Below are 24,647 nucleotides of genomic sequence, written 5' to 3'. Positions count from 1 at the left end.
AGGCCTCACAGTTACAGTGCCTGATCATCTTGGTTTGAGTTACTGGTCCAGGGACAGGCAAGCCAAGACAATAAGAATCCTTCCAGGGCTTCCCTGGTGGCGCAGTGGTTGCGCGTCCGCCTGCCGATGCAGGGGAACCGGGTTCGTGCCCCGGTCTGGGAGGATCCCACATGCCGCAGAGCGGCTGGGCCCGTGAGCCATGGCCGCTGAGCCTGCGCGTCCGGAGCCCGTGCTCCGCAACGGGAGGGAGAGACCACAACAGAGGGAGGCCCGCGTACCACAAAAAAAAAAAAAAAAAAAAAAAAAAAAAGAATCCTTCCACAAGGTTTTATATGGGTATAGATGTAGAGAGAGACAAGCTCCCTCTTTGCCCCTCTGTATCATCACATGATTCCACAGTCTGTTTAACCGTCCTCTCCGACATGAAGGCATCCACAAGAATAACAGTTAACACGACAGAAGCTGAGACAAGAAATGGACATATGTCCACAGAGAGTCCTGACACTATTCAAGTGCTGGGTAAGTCATACTGAGGACAACCCCATTATTGCCTTTCTGTAGTTGGGTTACATGGACAAAAATGTTATTTCTCTTGTCTTTTTCTAAAGCAAAGTTGAGTTGAGTTCCGTCACTTACAATCAAGAGATTAAACTAGCCCACACTAGGAGAAAATGTCAAAAAGCTCCCCTGAGCACCCGTGTGTGTGTGGTGAGGAGGGAGGGAAGTTCAATAGGAAGAACAGTTCAGACATTAAGTAACATGAATAAAATCCCTCAGGGAAAATTATGCAGTTTTCATTCTTGTACGACGAAAATGGATCTGACAAACTTCAGAAAATTACCTAAAACACATTTCCTTATAAAGAAATTTCAATGTCACCCATTTTTTCAGACATTTGAGCCACTTTTAAAAAGTTAAGTCTCCAGGCCGTACCCATTTTCTCCGCCACGCACTGTCCCCAAACATGGATACAGTACTCCCTTCACTCCCAAGAGCAGCTAGCATAATGTTGAAGTGTTAAGTGGGCATAAATGGAGGCAGTTACAATGAAGAAGAAAACTTACAACTCAGTGTGAGATATCAATGCTCCTAAAAAGCATCGACCAAAGCCATCACTTGGGAGTCCTTTCTGGGGTTCCTTCTCAGCTCTCTTAGTGTTAAGCACTGGAGAGCCCCAGGGCACAGTCCTTGGACTGCTTCTCTCTTCTATTTACACTTAATCTCTCGGTGCTGTCATCCAGTTTTACATCTTGATCCTGGTGACTCTCAAATTTATAACCCCTGGGCTTCCCTGGTGGCGCAGTGGTTGAGAGTCCGCCTGCCGATGGAGGGGACACGGGTTCGTGCCCCGGTCCGGGAAGATCCCACGTGGCGCGGAGCGGCTGGGCCCGTGAGCCATGGCCGCTGAGCCTGTGCGTCCGGAGCCTGTGCTCCGCATCGGGAGAGGCCACAGCAGTGAGAGGCCCACATACCACAAAAAAAAAAAAAAAAAAAATTTTAACCCCTCCCATGGACTCCAGACTCATAAATACAACTGCCTACTTGGCATCTCTATGTGAGAAGGTTAATAGGCCCCCCAAACTTTACATGTCCAAAAATGAATTCCTGATCTTCCCCTCAAAACATGTGCCAGTCACAATCTCCCTCAGCTCATTTAACAGACCCTTCATCGTTCCTATTGCTCAGGCAGAACCTTGGGGTCATCCTTGGCTGCTCCGTTTTTCTCAAACTTACAACCTGTCCATCAGTAAATTCTGTTGCCTAACTTAAGAACGAAAGACTTCAACTTCACGAAAACTCCACATGTACTGCCCTGATCCAAATCACTGTCATTTCAACTGAATTACATCACCAGCCTGCTAAATGAGCTCCTTGTCTCTACTTTTACTCTTTAGTCTGTTCTCAACACTCCCAATGCAGTAACCAAAGTAATTCTATCACAATATAGTTGCTCGCCTGCTCAAAATCTTTCCGTCATACACCAGGTAAAAGTGAGTTATCACAATGGCTTCCAAGGTCCTTTGTGATCTTGTCTCCCATCATTTCTCTGACATTATCTCCCCTCACTCACCATGATGTAGCCACACTGATCTCCTTGCTACTCTTTCTACAAAACAGGCACACTCCCACTCAAACCTTTGCACTTGCTATTTCCAAATATTTGAAATATGGGCTCCCTAATATTTGCATGGCTTGATATCTCACCTCGTTCCAGTCTTTTCTACAATGTCCCGGACACATTATTTTAAACTGCAAACCTCCACCCATACCATTCTATTTTCCTTTTCAGTTTATTTTTCTTCTGAGCACTTGATACTTTCTAACATACTATACACTGTTTTCTTATTTATATTGTTTATATTGTCTGTCTCCCTGGGTTCAAATGTAAGCTTATAAATGCACAAATATATCCCTGGCATCTAAAACTGCCTGGCAGATAGTGAGCACTCAATACACACATGTAGAATAAGGTGAATAAGTCACGCATTATTCCTTCTCTCCTGCCTCTCTGCCACCCTCCTGACTCAGTCCAAAAGCCACACAGTCCTTTTTCTCCGGTATCAGCCCCTCCAGAGAAAATAGGCAATTAAGAAAATAACTTCTCCACCTAAACACCCTTTTCATTATGCAGAGCAGTTAGACTCTTCTTTAACCCCTCTGCAACCAAAAGGCCAATTAAGTCTTCCCCAAGAAGGACAGATGCCTTTCTCCAAAGAGTAAATCTTGTAGCCTCCCCCTTGCCACTCCCTAATATGAAGGTGATTATAATTTTTCTAATAACATCCCTTTCCCCTCCTTGTTTTTGTTCTTCCACATCAGGAATTAGCAAACTACAGCCTAAGGGCCAAATCCTGCCTGCCATTGCTTTACACAAGTAAGGTTTTATTGGAGTACAGCCACATCCATTACTTGGAATAATACTTTAATATAATTTGATAGAAAAAAATCATAAACATCAAATTAACAAAAAATAGTGAAATAAAAAAAACATTTTTCACTGGATTTGACGATCTTCTAGGGGCCATAGGCCTCAGGTTAGGGATTTCTCCTTACGTATCTAGCAACACTGAAGACACTACTGGATACATAAAAAAGAACATAGTCTTTGAAATGGAAGTGGAGTAGACTAGCAAGATGTTTGCTCATTCATTTAGTCAGTCGGTCATTTTTTTTTTTTTTTTTTGGTCATTTTTATTCTAACGTTGACCATATCTGAAGTTACAACTTGTATATATATCATTATACGGTCTGCAAAGAACAGTGGCAAATTAGACTTCTGATTTTTTATTGTAAAATCTAACGGTTTTTAGGAAGTCAATAAATATGTTTGCTTTCAACCATTTCTCAGAATTTTCTGCTATCTACAGCTAAATGATTATACTTATAACACAAATTTATCATGTCCTTTATAAATTTCAAAGTGTCTTCCCATCTATTTAATTTCATTTTATCCCCCAACCAGAAACAGAGAGTTATTCCTATAAACACATTTCAAAATGTGAAACTCAGGCACTACAAGACACACACAGAGATGGATAGAAAGGAATGTGCAAAGTAAAATATTTGAAATGCACCAGGGGAACTTACTTTTTAAAGGGATCCAGAGTGACCGCTTTTGGAAATAAAGGCCCCTTTCATGGGTCAACAATGACATGAGCACGAAGACTAGAGACAGACCTAAGTTTGAATTCCAACTTTACTGTTCTCTCTGGCTTCATTATCCTTATCTATAAAACAGGAATAATACCACCTCACAGTTATTGGATGGTGAAATGTGATATAAAATGCCTGGCCAACAGAGAATGCATCTAGTTCCTTTCCCTTTTATTATGCGAATGATTTTGTATTTGTAGATTTTTATACAGCACATTTTCTTTAAACAGAGCTCACTCACTGCTATAGATTTACATGTGTCCTAAAATTCACATGCTGAAACCCTAAACTCCAGTATGACTACAGTTGGAAATGAGGTCTTTAGGAGGTAATTAAGGTTGAATTAGGTCATAAAACCTAACCCAATAGCATTTGTGGCCTTATAAGAAGAAGCAGAGAGAGAAAGATCTCTTTCTTCCCACACGCTCGCACAAAGAGGTCATGTGAGCACACAGTGAAAAAAGGCAGCCATCTACAACCAAGGGAAGAGGTCTCAGAATGAAACCTACCTTGCAGGCACCTTGATCTTGGACTTACCAGCCTCCAGAATTGTGAGAAATAAATTTCTGTTAAGTCACCCCATTTATGGTATTTTATCATGGTAGCCCAGGCCATTTGATACACTCATAAGAATGTTTTTCTCATCTACATAAACAAAATACCACAATTTATAGGAAAGTAGGTGAGGATGGCATAAAAGGGCTGTACATATTTTATTTTTCCAGTTCACCATGACACTTTCAATAATAATATGCAAAATGCTATGGATTTTTAAATGTGAAGAATTAGACTGATTAATTTCCCACCTGTCCCTGAGAAACTAGTAAATGTTTAAGGCTTGGTAGTAAAGCACCGATTCAAAGAAACCCATACACAGTCTAGAACTTTTAAGCAATTAAAAAGATAATAGCCCACGCACCCTAGCAGCCAGTAGGTGAGCTGGGAGCCACGGAGGTCACCGTGGGGAGGCGGGGCGGGGGCAGCATGGCAGCCTCCTTACGGCTCCATGGAGCTGCCTCTGGCCTCCGGTAGTGGAGCTGCCGGCAGCAACCGGCGGTGGCCAGCCTTGCAGCGGTGTATTCTAGGTCAATGGCTTCTAAGACTCCAGTTGGATTCACTGGAGTAGGCAACATGGGGAATCCAATGGCAAAATATCTCATGAAACGTGGCTATCCACTCATTACTGATGATGTGTTCCCTGATGCATGCAAAGAGTTTCTAGATGCAGGGGAACAGGTAGTGTCTTCCCCGGCAGACGCAGCCGAAAAAGCTGACAGAATTATTACAATGTTGCCCACCAGCATCGATGCAATAGAAGCTTGTTCTGGAGCAAATGAAGTTCTAAAAAAAGTGAAGAAAGGCTCACTCTTAATAGATTCCAGTACTGTTGATCCTATGGTTTTGAACGAATTGGCCAAAGAAGTTGAGAAAATGGGAGCAGTTTTCATGGATGCCCCTGTTTCCGGTGGTGTGGGAGCTGCTCGGTCTGGGAGCCTCACGTTTATGGTGGGAGGAGTCGCAGAAGAATTTGCTGCTGCTGCCCAAGAGCTGCTGGGGTGCGTGGGCTGCAATGTGGCGTGGCGTGGAGCTGCTGGGACTGGGCAGGCTGCGGAGATCTGCAACAACTTGCTGTTAGCTATTAGTATGACTGGGACTGCTGAAGCCATGCATCTGGGAATCAGGTTAGGGCTTGACCCAAAACTCTTGGCTAAAATCCTAAATATGAGCTCAGGACAATGTTGGTCAAGTGACACTTATAATCCTGTACCTGGGGTGATGGATGGAGTTCCCTTGGCTAATCGCTATGAGGGTGGATTCAGAACAACACTCATGGCTAAGGATCTGGGATTAGCACAGGACTCTGCTGCCAGCACGAACAGCCCAATCCTTCTGGGCAGTCAGGCCCATCAGATCTACAGGATGACGTGCTCGAAGGGCTACTCCAAAAAAGACTTCTCATCCATGTTCCGGTTTCTATGAGACAAGGAGACGTTCTGAGTTTGCCCTTTGGCTGTGGACACTGTTGGAAACCAACCTCTATCTTGGAGCCCCTCACAGCTCACTCCACAAGTAAATGGGCTTAATCAAAGGTCACCTGTCTGCTTCTGATTGTCTAGGTCACAATAAACCCTGGGATTTTCCACCCATTTTTAACTGCTTCTTCTTTTTATCTATTTAGCAAACACATATTGTCTGAATTTTTTTTTCTGCAAGCCACTGATGGTCCCTAAGCTGACTGACCTTTTTCAAAAGTTTGATTCCTGAGCATCGTCAGTTAAAATGTTGCCCACTTCAATCAGGATATTATTTAGGCCACTTTACAAAGAAAACCACATTTTTTTTCCAAGGGATAAAACCTATCCTGGAGGAAAGAAAAGAAATCGGTGTGAGGCAAGGAGTTAGAGAAAGGAGAAGTATAGTGAATTACTACTCCCTGCGTCCCTCAGAAAGTTTCTCCTGCTAACCCAGTGGTGGTGTTCTTGCATTCTGAGGTTACCGGTTTATTTTCCAGGAGTTGATAAAGCAAGAGAACTCCTTGCTGCATGCTATATAACTTGAACTCTGTTACATTACCTTGGTGTGCCCCTCTTATAACAACTTCCAATATTTAGCAAACTTATTTTTTATATTTTTGCTTCCTTGTACATTCTTACTACATTTTGACTTCAAAAGAATGACATCTTTAGAACTGTCTCAGAGCCAACGATGATATGTGCTTTAGAGAATTATTATATTATCCTAAATATAATCATATTATTTTGAATTCAAATAAATTTCTATGCTGATAATTTTTTAAAAAGATAATAGAACTACTGGCAAAACCTTTAAAAAATTTACAATATCTAATGACCATTTTTACAAGCTTTTGAAAAATATACATGAATAGTACCATTAAATGGGTTAGTTTTCCAAATTATATTTAGAGTTCCCACATTATCAGTGCCTGATACATGGCTGAAACTCAATAAATATATTCTGAATGAACACTACAGCCAATAACCAAACACAAAACGCCCACTCTTGAAAGACAAATGTGGTTGAAGGAGAAAAGCATATCATGGGAAGAAATTATGAGTAGAATTCTCAACATTGAAACTTTAAAAATAATTATTTAACTTTCCTCAAAGAATACAGTTAATTCATATTTTTCTTTTGGAGAGACAACATAAACCAAAAATCTACTTGACTAAATTGTTTATATGAGTTTTTGGAATACAGTTATATACGTTCAATGAAATGCAATTTCAATCACACATTGAATCACACAAATATCTTTAAGTACTCAGTTTTTACACCCAAAAGGGCTATATATAACCTGTCAATCATCCAGCAGGAGTAAGAAGTCCCTTGTTTGCTATGAAAAACTCATAAAGGAGGCTATGAGACCCAATCACTTTTCATCATTACTAAGTCCGTGTTAGTCTTTATTGAAACAAACAAAATCAAAATTTCAGACACTGAATTACATGATATATACAAGAATATACAAAAGTAAAAGAAAAAACAGCACGTATCTACTACACTAGCATAGCAGACATTTCAACTGGTTATTCTATCCCAAATCCAAATGTTACATCCAGGATGTCACAGAGGTAACCTCCTTTTGTACCTAAATTAAAAAGAAATCTATTTAATAGAAGAGAAGAAAACAAACAAACCAGAGTTCATTTGTAAACTGCCTAACAGTTTCAGTGTATTAAAATCCTAACCTAAGATATTGTGTGTGTGTGTGTGTGTGCGTGTGTGTGTGTGTGTGTGTGTGTGTGTATCCACAAGAAATGAGCTTGCCTATGCCACAGATAATATTTACGTTTTAGAGAGGAGAAAAATGGCAAGGTATAACGATAGACCTCATAAAGTCTCAAGCAGAGAGCTGGAGGTTTCCTGGTACTGATTCCCATGTAAACTGAACACAAACTATCCATAACTGCCACCCTGTTTTAATATACATTTAATACTGCCATAACTTGAAAGCTTGTATTCAATAGGTAAATAGTCCAAATCTGGTTTCCTCTATGAAACTGACATTTCATTGCTGTATCACAATCTTGAATAGTTATTTCCTCTGACCAAAGGGATTAGTCAAAAAATAAAAACAGTAAAAAGCAATGCTCAAAACTCAAAATCCTCAAGATTCAATATAATAATAATATTAGCATCCTCCAATTCCAATTCATTTTGTGTTCTTGGGTTCATATAAGCTCAACTGCTTCAAAAATGCTCAAGTCTGAGTTACACAGCATTCAGTGTTGCAGATGATAGCCTGCAGAGCTTGGCCCATCCTACTGCTAGGAGGTAAACTCACACCTTCCTCTGGAAAGGCCCTACAGGGTATAGTGTCCCTATCTGACTGTAACTGGGAAGGGAGGAAGTCAAGGCAGAGGCTATTCAGTTCCTATCTCCCAAAATCCACTCTATGTTTGAGCATGTCGAATGAAGAAAATAAGGGTGTTCATTTTTAAAATGATCAGAATCACAAGGGTTTCCTTAATTTTTATGTCTCTAATTAAAATAAATGCCAGCATACCATTAAAAACATAAAGAAAAATTGCTACTTTTCATTACCTTATTGAGCTCTGGAAACAGTTCTTGTATCACAATGTCCAATAAAACATAAGTCAGCTAAAACGCCAAAAAAAAATTTTTTTAAGGCATTAGACAAAAAACAAAACAAAAAACCCCATAAAAACGATAAACACAAATTCAGGACTATGGTTACCACTAAAGTGGAAGGCAGGGAATAAAACTGACAATATAAAACAAGCACAAAAGTAGTAGCTTCAATAGTATCCATAATGTTCTATTTTTAAGATGAGTTTTACATACACATGAGTTCATTTTACTATTATTCCTCATAATTCATTTTATGTTAAACATTTTATATATGTAACAACAATTTTAAAGAAAACAAGCAGGATACAAAATTGTAACTGTATTAAGATCTCAACGGGCTATGTAACAGACTATAAATGTTAACTGTGGTTATTCTATGTAACCTGAATGAATGATGGAATTCTTGATATTTAAATTTTTACTTTTTTCATGAACTTTTAGTATATTCCAAATTTCTATAGTGAATATATATTTACTTTAAAACAGTTCATGTCATAAAGAAAAGAAGGTAATCAGCAAAAGAGAGTTATTAACAAAGATACTTTTTCCTATCTGAATGTTTGAATTACATTGCCTTCATTTAGTATAGCATCACTTCACAGTTAATAATATACCAGACACCCTACTGTGTCATTCGCTAAACCTAGCCAACACTAGTCAACCTGCTTTAATGAATATTACCTGCTTGTTGAGAACTGGCTGCTGTAAACCGTCAAAAAGAAGTCTGACGCTTTCATACTTGGCTTCTTCACCAATACACTTGACTATCAGATCTAAACAAGAAAGCCACATGTGAAACAATTTTATATTATAAAGTGACTTATCATTTACTGGATCATAAGGCAAAATCTCCACTCTCTTTCCCGGATATTATGCAAAAACTGTAAATTAGCATTTCCTAAATCAGTGTTCTGGCAAGAAGCTCTTGGAAAAAAGGGTTCTGTGGTCAAGTTGAGAAATGCAGTATCGGGAATCCTCCTTTGGGAGATTCACAATGCACAATGCATACTGCAAGCTCTGGGGAATGCTGCAGGAAAGAAATCTGCTTATACTATTAATTGATAAAAGACAGTTGGAAAATAATACATATTTTATTATCCCATTCAAGTAAAACAAGCAAAATAAAATGCTAAAATTATGCACGTACATTTGTACATACAGGTATAGAGATACATAAAAACTGTCTGTGAGGATTAACACCAAACGGGGGCTCGTAGCTACTTCTGCACGGTGGGGACAGGATGGCTTCTACTTTTTACTCTCTATACTTTCGTAATATTTGAATATCTTAATATTTTAAATAATTAATTTAATTTTATGGTGAATACAGACTCTCTTCAATGAATATGACCACTTTATTTCTGTACTTTTTGCATAATTAGTATTAACTATCTTAAAGAACAATCTTTTGGGAAAATGTTTACACACTAATTTAGGGTCCCAAAAGTTTCAATTCATGTATGACTACACAGCTGTCATGTATCACTCCTATTACCACAGAGTCAGTTCTTATTAAAATCTGTGCTAAATGTTTTCCTCCAAGCAGGTAAAGAAAATTATTCTTCAGTAAACAAGGTGCTCAAATATTTGTCCTTTCCACTCCAATCATAATGAAACTCTTAATGCTGTTCGTGGAAAATTCTCATTTTATGTTTGCTTTTATAAGGTAAATCTAACTCTGAGAGGCAAAAGCCAAATTCAATTTATAATAAGTTTAGTAGATCCTTGATATTTATGCGTCTTTGTGAATCCTTTCATTCACCAATACTACACAGAATTTCCCAATTAATATGCATGAAGCATAATGGACAAAAATAAACGATCCTTTCAGATTCTTCATCACTAAGGAAGAAATGAGTAGAGGACAACAGAAAGCATGCTAAGCTTCCTCAGTAGCTAAATTACTTCTTCCCAAATGGAAGTCGTGAAGTAGATGTGATTCAAATTCATGCCTGAGCAAAATAAAAAATTATTACATTCACTGGCTTTCCATGTTGTTAAAACTAAGACTGTTATTAAAACTAAGATTGTTAAAACCATAAATGCTAAAGGTCACTATAATACAAAAGAAGTAAGAAATTACTTCGTTATATACCTAGAGAAGATTCACTCACAAACAGCTGTGGTTCACTTCCACACTCAGACCAGGGGTTTAACTTAACTGTCTTCACACAGAGTGGCAGGATCATTCTGAGACTCATTTTTCAATGATGAGAACTCGCGAAGGTACCTTCAATTCTTACTCTATATTTTCTCCCTGGGCATTATTACCCACTCACACATGACTCCCATATCTTTATCCTATATCATCATTCCTCCAATTTCCAAACCTGGATATTTAATTGCTTACTAGACATTTCCTCCTGAATAATGTATAGGCACTTCATATTCAAAATGTCCTAAACTAAATATCCTCTGCTTTGACCTCTTGACGTTTTTTCCTCATGTTTCCCATCTCAGTAAGGGGTTACTACCATTCATTCATTTAGTGGCCCAAGCCTACCTCCTTTATAAAAGAGGGGATCACCCTCCTCCTTTGAGATACTATGTAACTTGAACATGGCTCTATAATCACATGTATGTTTTGTTTGTATGTCTACCTTCCTGCCAGACTGAGCTACCCAAGTACGATTTTTATATCCCTTGCACTCTGCATAGTGCCTGGCACATGGAACGTGCTCAATAAACTTGGGATGAATGAATGAATTCTGACCTTTCACTCACACAAACTAGTTTAGCTCTTCTTCTGGTGAAGTGCTTGAGCAGGACTCCAACTGTCCCACAAACCTATCGCTTTGATCAGTCTGATTCTAAGTTATTGAAAGAATCCAACTATTGTGTGAGTAGAAACAGCCTTACCTTAAAGTTCTTAGTGCTAACATCATAAAAACCAAATTTTATTTAACCAATTGAGTTAATTTTAATTGGTTTTTGTAACTATTTCTAAAATTAAAACTCACAGTAAAAATTAGCCTCAATAATTACTATACATCATGACCTCAAAAGAGTGCTAATCTATATTAAACTACTTTTTAAATATTACATTACCTGGAATGTAATTCATCATTTCTTCAAAAGTCTGTTTTGCTCGTTTTTGCTTATCTTGGAGAGAGCGAGGTTCAGTGTTTTCACAAAATACAGCATCTAAAAAGAGACAAAAAGAAACATTTGCTGGAATTTTCACCTATTATATACAAAGTATTTCCTCATGGTGGAAATACTAATAAGACAAAGAAAAGCAAGACTTTCGCTCTTTTAGGTCTAATTAAAATCCTTAAGAGTACTCAAAACATGAAACAAACACATGAGAAAATACAAACCTCTGAGAAGTGTTATGAGTGAAACCAAACGGTGCTCCTGAAATAACTGTTCTAGTTTACAATGAAGATAGTAATCAGTGTACATTTCCAGGGTGTTTTTAAAGAGGATTCGAGTTCCCATTAAGAGATGATGAAGCCAGTCAGGAACCTGGAAAACCACCCGTCCTGAGAAGGATCACAGAGAACACTTCATTAAGGTAAATAGATAGCTGAACATTTTCCAATGCAAAAAATAGAAATGGTCAGTATTTCCTTTGTAAACACTAATAACTTTAATATGTTCAAGATCAATTATATACACGGAATTCTTATTTTAAAAAGTACCTTCAATTAAAAAAAATTATAATGGAGCAATAGTCAAGAGCATTAATTTGCATCACAGCAAAAATAAAATACATGAATGAGAAACAGTTTTTAACAGTAACCACAGATATCTTACCTACGTACATCAGGTAATCATAGACTCCTTCTAAAGTCATCATTTCCATAAAATAATTCTGATTTTGCTTTCTTTCTGTATTCTCAGCGCGGTTTGCATTATTCTTAAACAGATCATTGAAAAGCTAAAGTAAAAGTTGAAATAATAAAAAATATAGTTTATTACACCTGCTGATAATAATTACTAAGGGTAAGGTGATAACAGAGCAAAGGCGTTTAAACTTTGTTCAATCAAAAGAGAATATTAAAAAAAACCCTACAATATCAGAGAGGTTAAGATCTGCCCCCCAGGGCTTCCCTGGTGGCGCAGTGGTTGAGGGTCCGCCTGCCGATGCAGGGGACGCAGGTTCGTGCCCCGGTCCGGGAGGATCCCACATGCCGCGGAGTGGCTGGGCCCGTGAGCCAGGGCCGCTGGGCCTGAGCGTCCGGAGCCTGTGCTCCGCAAAGGGAGAGGCCGCAGCGGTAAGAGGCCCGTGTACCGCAAAAAAAAAAAAAAAAAAAAAGATCTGACCCCCAAATTCCACATTTACACCCAAAACTGAATTTAAAAATACAATATTTTGGGGGGGCCAGAATATTAAATAAAAATCTACTTTCATTTTAGACATAACAGAAAATCATTGTCTATGAAGAACCCCTTTGATTTTTTACACCAAAAGGAGCAAATGAACATAACTATATAAAGATGTATAAAAACATCAGTAATAGCTAATTTTAATTCTAACATGATTTAAAGGTTATAAATCACTATTTAATTAAAGGATGTTTAGAGGTGAACATTAAGCTTTAAGCAAAGTTTATTTGGACAATAACAGTCAAAGCTCAGAAAGGCCTAATATATGACAAAAACAAGATATGAAGAATTACTTATAGCAAAAATGCTAAAATGCAACTAAATCTCAGCCCTCCTTACCCCAAAAATATGCCAAAAAGTCTATTATCATTAATAATAATCGGGGCTTCCCTGGTGGCGCAGTGGTTGCGCGTTCGCCTGCCGATGCAGGGGAACCGGGTTCGCGCCCCGGTATGGGAGGATCCCACATGCCGTGGAGCGGCTGGGCCCGTGAGCCATGGCCGCTGAGCCTGCGTGTCCGGAGCCTGTGCTCCGCAACGGGAGAGGCCACAACAGAGGAAGGCCCGCATACCACACACACACACACACACAAAAAATAATAATAATAATAATAATAATCAAATAGCAGAAATTAAGGAACTAAAAAAAAAAACTGATAAGGAATTCCCTGGTGGTCCAGTGGTTAGGATTCTGTGCTTTCATTGCCAAGGGCCTGGGTTCGATCCCTGGTCGGGGAACTAAGATCCTGCAAGCCACGCTGTGTGGCCAAATAAATAAATAAATAAATCTAAAACAATTTTTTTAAACTGATAGAAAAGACCAACAAAACCAAATGATAAAATGGACAAAGCCTTTGGCAAGATTGATCAAAAAAGAAAAAAGAAAAGGAAAGAAAAAGACAAAAAATGTCAGGAATAAAAGGGGACATAACTATAGATGTCAGAGAAAACAAAAAGAAAAAAGGATATTATTGACAACTTCAGGCCAAAATTTTTCAAATTTAGATAAGATGGAGAATTTTTTTAAAAATATAACTTATCAAAATCTGACTCATGAAATAATAAACCTGAAGAATATTATAATCATAAAAGAAATTAAATTGGTTTTTAAAAAAAACTTCCCACAAACAAAACTTGAGGCTTAAATGACTATCAACAGGTTATCACTTATTCAAAGCACTAATAATTCCAATTATAATTCTACCAGCAAATAGAAAAAGGTTAATATAACCTTAATACCGAAACCTGACAAGGATACAATGAGAAAGAAAAATTATAGGCTAAGTACACCCATAAACATGGACTTAAATTTCCTTAACCTCATAAAGGATTTCTACAAAAAAAGCTACACTATTTATTATTTAATGGTGAAACACTGCAATCATTCCCTTTGTATAGCAGGTCCTAGCCATGAATGAAAGAAAACTGCCATCATTTGCATGTGTAAATCTAAAAGAATTAATAGATATGTTACTAAAATTAATACAAGTCTAGCAAGATTATTGAATTAAAAATCAATACACAACCATCAACTGTATTACTGTTTACCAACAATAACCCTATAAAGTGAAAAAAATTAAAGATACCCTTTATAGTAATAAACAAAATGAAGGGTTTTTTTTTTGGCAGGGGAACTGTTCTTTGAGCTCACATAGCTCCCCATACTGGGTCCTACTCTGGCACTAAACTAATAAGCTTCTTGCAGACAGGTAATTTATCTTTATATTCCCAGTGCCGAGCTCTCCATAGCAGGCACACAATAAAGTATTTGTTCAATGAATGGATGAAATATTTTATAAGCCATTAAAATACATAATACCAGCAAATAAATGTATTATAGCAATTAATTCCTTGATTACTGGAAGTTGTTGATTTACAGCGTAAGAAAACCACTTTTAAACATTCCCCAAAATACAGAAATGATAGTTTACAAATACAGTTTCTAAAGAATCACTTACCCCGGACTTCCCTGGTGGCGCAGTGGTTAAGAATCTGCCTGCCAATGCAGGGGACACAGGTTCGAACCCTGGTCCGGGAAGATCCCACATGCCGGGAAGATCCCACATGCCGCGGAGCAACTAAGCCCGTGCACCACAACTACTAAGCCTGCGCTCTAGAGCCCGCGAGCCACAACTACTGAAGCCCATGTGCCTAGAGCCCGTGCTCCGCAACAAGAGAAGCCACCACAGTGAGAAGCCCGCGCACCACAATGAAGAGTAGCCCCTGCTCGTTCCAACTAGAGAAAAGCCCGCGCGCAGCAATGAAGACCCAACACAGCCAAAAATAAATAAATAAAATTTATAGAAAAAAAAAAGAAACACCCCGTTTAAAGCAAAGAACGAAGCAACTACATATACTCCTTATACTGTGCAATTAATTTCCACATAAGGAAAATATAAAGTCCCATACATTTCATTAACACAGGATTCTCCCTATAATGGAAAAGTCATCTCAAGTAGGACAGCTTCAAACTTAATGGCTCTCTGAGGCAATGCACAGTACCTTCTTATTATTTTCTGAAGTAGGGCTGAGAATGGTCAGTTCTGGTTTACTTGGTTTAGGCTTTGGAGATTCACAAGAATTAATGAAATTCATGATGAAAGGTTCCAAATGCTGACCTTTCTGTGGAGATCATAGTATAAAAATCAAGATTATGATTTTCATTATCATATAATCCATTAAAATTTATTGCTATTTAAATATGCTTATAACTATCATTTTATAGAATGCACATAAATCAGTTATTCACCTCTTTTATTAGTTTTCCAGGAACAGACTTTATAATTTTCCCTGCAATTAAAAGTAAAATATTAATTTTAACAAGGCATAATATACCTCATAACTGCTCATATAAATACTTTACTAGGTAATTTAAAACACTAAACAGCCAAGTAAAAAGCAAAATGGTAAAAAAAAATTTATAATTGACCATTTCACGCGTAACAAAAATTTACAATAAATTAGGTAGTCTTAACTATTTATAGATACAACATTTGGGATACTTTAAAGTAATCCAGTGGGGTGAGAGGCAGGTGAAGGGCTGGAACAAGCCAAGTGTCGATAACTATTGAAGGGATAAGGAGTTCACTATACAAATCTCTCTACTTTTGTGTATATTTGAAATTTTTCATTGAAATGTTTTCAAAACATTTTAAGCAATGGTAAATATATAAAGATATTTAAAAGTATGCAAAAGTTAGTCAAAAGGAAAAAGAAGTTCTAAAAATTGCTACACTATTTAAATTGGCTATTTGAATAGTTTGCATTCTCAGCTTTAGATTAAGAATATATATTCTAATCCTGTTTGCCAGAATTTTGCCTTGATCGTATCTCCAGGTTCCTTTATTATAAAATATCAAACATCATGAGATTTTCTCAAGCATTTAGAAATGATTGTAAAAATCAGTCAAAGTTGATTAATATACCTTAAATTTCTTTCAGTCCGGTTTAGAAAAAAATAGACTCTAATGGCAATAGCAAAAGGCATGTTAATGAAAAATAACATAGATATTGTTTTATAACATGCAAACCTCCAACCCTCTCACCAGGCTATTTCTCCTTTGGTACCCCCATAAATTACTCCTCCCACCTCAGAATTTCCCAAGTTCTTTGAATTATAGTGTTGCATCCTGTGCTTCTCTCTTCTACATGCTCTTCCTGAGCCAAATGTTTTGCGCAATCTGATTTCAAATAACATACAAATCTCTATTCTGTGCCTCTCTCCTGGCCACCTTATAAAACTTCAACTGGATTCTATAAACTCAACAAGTTCAGAACTACTCTAAATTTATTCCATATCTCAGCAAGTAACAGCATTCATCCAGTTGTATAAACAGAAACCTGGATCATCATTTTTTTTTTATTTTGGAGACTTGATTAAATGTTTATTCATTTTAATTCTGCCTTTTTAAACATTTTGAAGCCAATATATTGTGTTTTCCACATCTGAAATATTTTTTTTAAATTTTATTATTTTTTGATCATTTCTTCTTCAGTCAAACCTAGTCAGTAAACCAGGTCTACCTAATTCTAACTCCTAAACATTATGTATAACCAAATACAAAATGTTCTCTTATTTTCCCTCGATAAGACACACACCAAATATTCTGTCTCAACTATATGTATTAATTTGGAGAGATATAGATGAAAGCCAAATGCCCACTTGTAATATTTATTCATTTAGTTCTATATATACTTAAGATGACATTATATAAAACATATTTAGAAACACTGCTTCTCTTCCATTATGGTATTTAAAAATTTTATTCAAACTTTTCCAGCTTATCTTATTGCTTAGTCTATACTGAACTTTATATAAAAGGAATCATGCTGCATACATTCTTCTGCCTCTTGCTTCTTTCATTCAACATCATGTTTTTAAGATTATCAACACTGTTCCAAGCAGCTACATGCCATGGGTATTCATTGCTCTAAGTATTCATTTTGTGAAACTACTATAATTTATGTCTACACTATTGCTGATGAACATTTGCATTATTTCCAGTTTAGGCTACTATAAGCAATGCTGCTAACAACATTCTTAAATATGAATACAAGATTCTCTAGAGTGTATATCTCAGAGAGGAACTGCTGGGTCATTCAGTTTTACACCAAAATGTTTTTCCAAGTGGTTTTCCTTTTTTTCTTAATCGAAGTATAGTTGATTTACAATATTGTATTACTTGCAAGTGTACAACACAGTGATTCAATATTTTTATAGATTATACTCCAATAAAGTTACAAGTGGTTTTCAAATTTATATTCCCATTAACAGTATATAAGAAGTCCCTCAGTTTTGATACATGGCTTCACTCTATAAATTATTTTTCTAAATTAATTTGAAAATACTGCTTCTTTTCTTTTCAGTTTATCCTCTTCTATATGATTATTTAAATTGACTTACCAAGATTTACGTCTGGTAGTATCTTATCAAGAAATTGTGTTTCCCCACCATTAGGGGAGAGAAAATCTGCCAGAAGTTGACTATTACTCAATTCTGGATGCTGCAGAAGTTTCTTGATGAACGAAAACAGAAAGAAAGGGGAAAAAAAAAACAGTTTTAACAATCTAGAAGAGCGATGAAAACTACATTAAAATGATTTTTTTAACCAAGAAAACAATTTTAAATCCTCAAAAGCTATTTCATATTCAGAATAATAACAAAGCACATTTATAGAAAGAATAGTATCATATAACAGGGTAAGACCTCTATAGTCAGACATGAATCGGTTTGAATTCTGCTCTTCCATTTGCTAGCTAGGTGTCCCTAGAAAAGTTCGTATATTGCCTAAGAGTCAGTTTCCTCAAGTGTAGAATGAAGATAACACTACCTACTTATAGTGTTGTTAGATAAGGCACAGTACCTGATACACAGGAAGGAAGATTAAACATTAGCTAACATTATTTCTCAGTTTCTCATCTATAAAATAAGTATTACAATATCATACATCTATCTTGATAATTAAAGGAAGCTGGTATAAAGGGTTTTGCAGAGAACTAAACGTTGAAATGTGAAATAACTTGGAGACTCTGTTGCCTGATCTGCTTGCAACACTATTTTTTCTTACAAGACAAACTGACATTTTAAAGAGAGATTTAACCCAGTCTTACCTAATATTCAGTTTTGTAACTATGAAAGAGTTAAAAATGAAATACCAGTACTGCAACATTTAACTCCATATTACCAAAAAATATTTCTTCTAGAATGAGGTTTTCTAAATCTTAGAAAGAATTAGTCAGTTCAAATAATGGGTTTAATGATATCAACAAAACCACAGGTTAACACTAGCATATGCTGTGTTCAAATATCTTTGCAATAGTTAATGTTTGTATCATATTTCAATTTTTATACCACCAAAAAGTTATGGAAAAAATACCTTCTGGGTTGAGGTATTCATTGGCTCAAATACAGAAAATATAATGTAAATACCCCTTTATACTGTTGAATATTTTTAATTTAAAAAGTACTTATTGTTGGCTAAAAGGCATCCAAATTTAACTGAATTAACACTTAATTAAAACTACAAGGGCTTCCCTGGTGGCGCAGTGGTTGAGAGTCCGCCTGCCGATGCAGGGGACATGGGTTCGTGCCCTGGTCCGGGAAGATCCCACATGCCGCGGAGCGACTGGGCCCGTGAGCCATGGCCGCTGAGCCTGCGCGTCCGGAGCCTGTGCTCTGCAACGGGAGAGGCCACAACAGTGAGAGGCCCGTGTACCGCAAAAAAAAAAAAAAAAAAACTACAAAATTCCATGTCCAAATAAAGATTTTAAATTTTTTTTATTTTTGGCTGCGTTGGGTCTTCGTTGCTGTGCACAGGTTTCCTCTAGTTGTGGAGAGCAGGGGCTACTCTTCATTGCAGAGCACCGGCTTCTCATTGTGGTTGCTTCTCTTGCTGTGGAGCACGGGCTCTAGGCATGAAGGTTTCAGTAGCTGTGGCACGTGGGCTCAGTAGTTGTGGCACATGGGCTTAGTTGCTCCACGGCATGTGGGATCTTCCCAGACGAGGGATCAAACCGGTGTCCCCTGCACTGGCAGGCAGATTCTTAACCAGTGTACTACCAGGGAAGTCCAGGAGATTTTTAAAAAATAAAACAAATAAAATTATCCAGTTTTTGGTCTTATTCACTTGATTAAAGGAGAATGGTCATTAATTTTGGAGGAGTCTCAAGTAGGTAACTTTTAAGCAGACTGCACCAACAATGGAAATAGCAATTGCATTGTTTACACAACACACTGTGCACACACGGAGAAAAACAGAATTCATTTCCAAGTGGTGAATGGTAGAGAGTCAGGAGATCCCAAGTAATTTTAAAAAAATGTACGATTGCAAAAAAAAAAAAAAATTAATAAAACAGGAGGGGAAAATTCCAGAGTTCAGAAAGTGCTAAACACAAAATCAAACAAAAAATAAGAAAAAAAAAACCAGTATTCTTAGAATGCATTTAATGTTTTACATCAAAAGTTTTTTCTTCCTCTCTCTCTCACTCTCTTTTTCTCTCTCTAACTTCCCACATCAAAAGTTTTAAACTATGCCCAATACAAGACCTTTTTCCTCCAAGAAAATATATGGCATTTCACTGATTATCAAATTTTTTTTAAAAAGTACTCTTGACAATAATTCATTTCCACATGGGAAAAAATTTTTTAGTAAAGGATTCTAGAAATCCACATTGACAGGTATTGTTAAGACACAGCACATATGTATGTACAAGAGAAAAAGAGACAAATTAGAGGATGTTTTAAATTAAGTTGGAGCTGTACCTGTAGATATTCCTGAAACTCTTCTCTCTTAGACTTTAAGAACTCATAATTTTTGGGGCCAATGATCCTCTTGGAAGGAAGCTGGGCATCAGGAAATGTGCCTGAAATTAATATATACGAAAGTTATTACTATGTTCTGCTATTATTTTTAAAACCTAATTTATAATTTACTATGGCAACTTCACATTCCCAGTGTTGCCTTGTAGAGATGTGGCATTATCCTTTATATAATTTTGATAAAATCAGAGAGCTTCAAAAGTCAGAAGACCAGACCAAAGAACTTGAGTCTACTAATACCCAAAATATCACCACCCTTCGGTGACACAGATTTATTTAGCCTTCTATACTAGCAAAAAAGCTTCAAAAACTTATCATGAGATTATTTTGAAATTGGTGGGATTCTATTAGACAAAATCTTACTGAAGAAATACCTACTCTCTCACGGAGAAAATGGCAGCATTTTGTCAATGCTATATAAGCTTAAAAACAAAATTTAAAAACCATGGACATGTTTTCTCAGATAGGGCCAACTTTGGACATTTTAGTACCAAAAATGAAAAATATTGTTGGGAATCCAACCAACTTTGATTGGTCCAGGATTTTAAATTACGGAGATAAATGATCTTTTCTCAACTCTAAATCAAAAGGAAAAGTCTCAGAGAAAAACCAAGACAAGGATGGCATTGTACCAGACTGGCAAAGGCAAAGAGAAAACCATTTAAGGACAAGTACAAACTCAAAATCTAGACAAAAATGTATGGAGTGGGACCTTGTATTTTTTATCTTTCTATAATCTCCTTATTGTGGGTTTTGCTCTTATAGCAGAGTAGAGAAGTTTCCCTGCCCTTTACAACTCAGAACCAACCTGAATTTGGATCGGGGGACACACCGCAGAACTTTTCTAAAATCAAAAGATTCAGAATACACAATTCAAGCTCAGCAATTTACATACAAAATGACTAGAAATACTTCATGACTATAAACCTAATATTAACTAAAATAAATGGACAGATAAGAGAGACTGAGAGGTGAGAGGACGACTGAAAAGAAAGAGTGCTCTGCTTTTCTGATTGATCTACCCTTAAAAGAAACACACAACTACAAGGGTTTTTTTCCATATCGAAATCTAAGAGCTAAATCAAAACATTTGTCATGTTGCATAGAAACATGTTTACCACAGAAAGATGATGGCAAGACAAAAGAGCAACTCAAATGCCTGGTTTAAATTCTCTGCCACTGTCTTTTAAATTTTAATATCATTATTGCTTGAAAAGCAATAAATTTGCATTGTAAAAACTTTAAAAATATAAATAAACAGAAATGAGATAAAAACAGTACATTCCTATTATTACTGGTAGTATACACAAGTGTCACTGTTACACTTCCTTAGTACAGTTACTTAAAATTAGAAAGTCATTTCAGAAAACAAGAAGGCTAATGCTGAAATGTAATGTTTTATACAAAAAGGACAACATACCATGAAATTCTGTTAGTTTTGACTCAAGTACATAGAATTCAAGGTATCTTCTATAGACAGACCAATGTTCAGGCTCATGCCCAACTGCAAAATGAATGAATACACACTGAGAAATAAACAATTTTACAAAATACTACTAAAAGAATGCACTATTTATAACATTAAGTATACAAAGCTGGAAATTATTCCAGTCTTAAAAATGTATTATTTCTTGGGAATTCCCTGGAGGTCCAGTGGTTACGGCTCCACACTTCCACTGCAGCGGGCATAGGTTCGATCCCTGGTCAGGGAACTAAGATCCCGCATGCCACATGGCACAGCCAAAAATAATAATAATAATAACTTATTATTTAGTGACATCAAATTATTAACATATTTTACCCCATTCTTTAATTTGAAGTTACTTAGAAGAGATTGATAAATTTCACCTATTTATGAGGTTATTGCAATAATATACATACTTTTTCCTACAACAGAATCAGAGAGCTTACAGAAACTTCAAGAAAGTATGTAATTACACTTAATTTTTAAATGTCACAAAAATAATGCCTTTAATAAAAAGTTGTACTCCATTTTGGAGGTCTCAAATACTTAACAAATGTCCTGATCTAATGCAGTACAGAACAGCACTATCCAAGAGAACTTTCTGCAATTCTGAAAATGTTCTATATTATCTGAACTAACATAGTAGCTATTAGCCACACATTGCTACTGATCACTTGAAATGTGGCTAGTGTAAGGAACTGAAATTTTAATATTAATTTAATTTTAACTGCCACACATAGCTAGTGACTAGAAAGTTGGACAGCACAAAGCAAAGGTTTAAAGAGTGAGTCGGGTCACACTGCCTATTTCGATCCCAGAGCCCCCATTTACTAACTATGTGAATTTGAACAAACACCTAACCTCGCTGTGCTTTAGTTTGCTTATAATAAAAATAATTGTACCTCTAACATTAAATAATCTACCTTGAGCACTTTTTGTACAGTGCACAGCACAGAGTAAGCACCCCCAAAATATTAATGCCTATTATTAGCAACTCATGTCATCCTAGCATAAATTTGGAAATGGAGTGGATCGAGTTAACTAAACCCACAACAACCCAAAAACAACACCTGTATTCAGGAAAATCAACCTGATATAGTTACAGCCTACAAAAAGAAAATCCTATTTTTCTTCTTCAACACTGATCTTGAAAGATCTATATTATATTTAGTTTTGGTTTTTAAAATCCTGAAATTGCTATTCTGCTATACATATAAGATCAATGTAGTATTTAAATGATACACTTTTTTTTCCCTCTCATATGGCATGGCTTCCTGAGAGCACATTACATTGACAGTAAAAGTCTGCAGTACAATGGGCTTCCCTTGTGGCGCAGTGGTTGAGAGTCCGCCTGCCGATGCCGGGGACACAGGTTTGTGCCCCGGTCCGGGAAGACCCCACATGCCGCGGAGCGGCTGGGCCCGTGAGCCATGGCCACTGAGCCTGCGCGTCCGGAGCCTGTGCTCCGCAACGGGAGAGGCCACAGCAGTGAGAGGCCCGCGTACCGCAAAAAAAAAAAAAAAGTCTGCAGCACTGCTGACAAAAATTATCTTAGAATACAAGTTTTAAGATATTTTCATTTTATGCTAAATCAAGCCAAACTTTTAAAAATAAAAGCAGAAAAATTAAAGACGATTGTCCAAAAGGCAAAAACAAAGGTATACTCCCAAAATATTTTAAAGTATATCATATATAAAACTTTCAAAAGGTGATAAACGTTACTACATCTCTACATAAATTTTATATGTGGGGGGTCCCCAAGATGGCAGTGCAACAAGATGCTAGACTCAGTACCTCCAGCAGACACACCATATTTACAGCTACATATGGATCATTGTCCTCTGAAAAAGGTCTAAAAATTAGATGAACCACTTCTCCACAACAAAGGATAAAAGCACCACATCGAGACAGGTAAGAAAGGCAGAGACACAATCTTGGCAAAAACCTTACCCCCAGCACAGCAACACACAACAGAGAGGGATCTCACCAGTTTGGTGCTTCTCCCAGAGGAGTGCGGGAGTTGGTGCCCACAAGAGGCACCCCAATCCCTGGGATCGACACTGGAGAGGTGAGCCCCCAAAATGCCTGGCTTAGAAAACCAATGGAGGACTTCCCTGATGGCGCAGTGGATAAGAATCCGCCTGCCAATGCAGGGGACACAGGTTCGAGTCCTGGTCCAGAAAGATCCCACATGCTGCGGAGCAGCTAAGCCCGTGCGCCACAACTACTGAGCCTGTGCTCTATAGCCCGTGAGCCACAACTACTGAGCCCACGCGCCGTAACTACTGAAGCCCACGCACCTAGAGCCCGTGCTCCGCAACAAGAGAAGCCACTGCAATGAGGAGCCCACGCACCGCAATGAAGAGAGAGCCCGTGCTCCGCAACGAGAGAAGCCACTGCAATGAGAAGCCCACGCACCGCAATGAAGAGCAGCCCCCGCTCGTCGCAACTAGAGAAAGCCCGGGCACAGCAACAAACACCAACGCAGCCAAAAATAAATAAAATTAAAAAAAAAAAAGAAAAGAAAACCAATGGGACTGATATTCAAGGGACCCAAAGTGCTACAGGAAACTGAGATTCCCCTTTTAAAAGGTTCTTGTGGGGGGTCTCACTCACCCCAAGCCCCAGCAAAAAACAGCAGTTTGAAAAGTGCCTAGACTAGGGACTTCCCTGGCGGTCCAGTGGTTAGGACTCCTCGCTTCCACTGCAGGGGGCCCAAGTTCGATCTCTGGTCAGGGAACTAAGATCCCGCAAGCCGCACAGTGCGGCCAAAAAAAAAAGAAAAAGGAAAGAAAACAAAGTGCCTAGACTACATGTAAGAAGACTCATTCGCTAATCTAAAAGATAGCCCGTGAGCCACAACTACTGAGCCCACGCGCCGTAACTACTGAAGCCCACGCACCTAGAGCCCGTGCTCCGCAACAAGAGAAGCCACTGCAATGAGAAGCCCACGCACCGCAATGAAGAGCAGCCCCCGCTCGTCGCAACTAGAGAAAGCCCGGGCACAGCAACAAACACCAACGCAGCCAAAAATAAATAAAATTTAAAAAAAAAAAGAAAAGAAAACCAATGGGACTGATATTCAAGGGACCCAAAGTGCTACAGGAAACTGAGATTCCCCTTTTAAAAGGTTCTTGTGGGGGGTCTCACTCACCCCAAGCCCCAGCAAAAAACAGCAGTTTGAAAAGTGCCTAGACTAGGGACTTCCCTGGCGGTCCAGTGGTTAGGACTCCTCGCTTCCACTGCAGGGGGCCCAGGTTCGATC

The 24,647-nt window shown here is 37.6% G+C and overlaps 2 protein-coding genes across 13 annotated transcripts in view; one reads left to right on the top strand and one right to left on the bottom strand.

Annotated features, from left to right (window-relative positions):
- SNX14 (sorting nexin 14) overlaps positions 1-24,647 on the bottom strand; it is an 85,094-nt gene that overhangs the window by 4,147 nt on the left and 56,300 nt on the right. For 5 of the 12 annotated variants that reach the window (XM_007111432.4, XM_007111436.3, XM_007111435.4 and 2 more), the window contains 11 exons: positions 21,338-21,421; positions 19,861-19,961; positions 17,503-17,614; positions 15,349-15,389; positions 15,102-15,221; positions 12,028-12,151; positions 11,589-11,753; positions 11,317-11,412; positions 8,950-9,041; positions 8,221-8,277; positions 7,063-7,264 (listed from right to left, as the gene is read on the bottom strand). In XM_007111432.4, the coding sequence (XP_007111494.1) occupies positions 7,226-7,264; positions 8,221-8,277; positions 8,950-9,041; positions 11,317-11,412; positions 11,589-11,753; positions 12,028-12,151; positions 15,102-15,221; positions 15,349-15,389; positions 17,503-17,614; positions 19,861-19,961; positions 21,338-21,421 (1,031 nt within the window). In that variant the 3' untranslated portion in view covers positions 7,063-7,225. Of the gene's footprint in view, positions 1-5,561; positions 5,629-5,895; positions 6,017-7,062; positions 7,265-8,220; positions 8,278-8,949; positions 9,042-11,316; positions 11,413-11,588; positions 11,754-12,027; positions 12,152-15,101; positions 15,222-15,348; positions 15,390-17,502; positions 17,615-19,860; positions 19,962-21,337; positions 21,422-24,647 lie in introns of those variants that run through there. The other 7 variants (XM_028494673.2, XM_028494677.2, XM_028494675.2 and 4 more) reach the window with 3 other exon arrangements.
- Positions 2,996-5,637, top strand: LOC102982144 (3-hydroxyisobutyrate dehydrogenase, mitochondrial-like). Its single transcript, XM_055087637.1, has one exon. It carries the CDS (start codon positions 4,744-4,746, stop codon positions 5,632-5,634), a length of 891 nt encoding a protein of 296 aa, XP_054943612.1. The 5' UTR covers positions 2,996-4,743; the 3' UTR covers positions 5,635-5,637.

Source organism: Physeter macrocephalus, chromosome 10 (assembly GCF_002837175.3).
Source record: "Physeter macrocephalus isolate SW-GA chromosome 10, ASM283717v5, whole genome shotgun sequence".
In the NCBI taxonomy this organism is placed as follows: domain Eukaryota; kingdom Metazoa; phylum Chordata; class Mammalia; order Artiodactyla; family Physeteridae; genus Physeter; species Physeter macrocephalus.
Note: the sequence above shows the minus strand (reverse complement) of the source record. Positions and strands in the feature narration are given on the sequence as shown.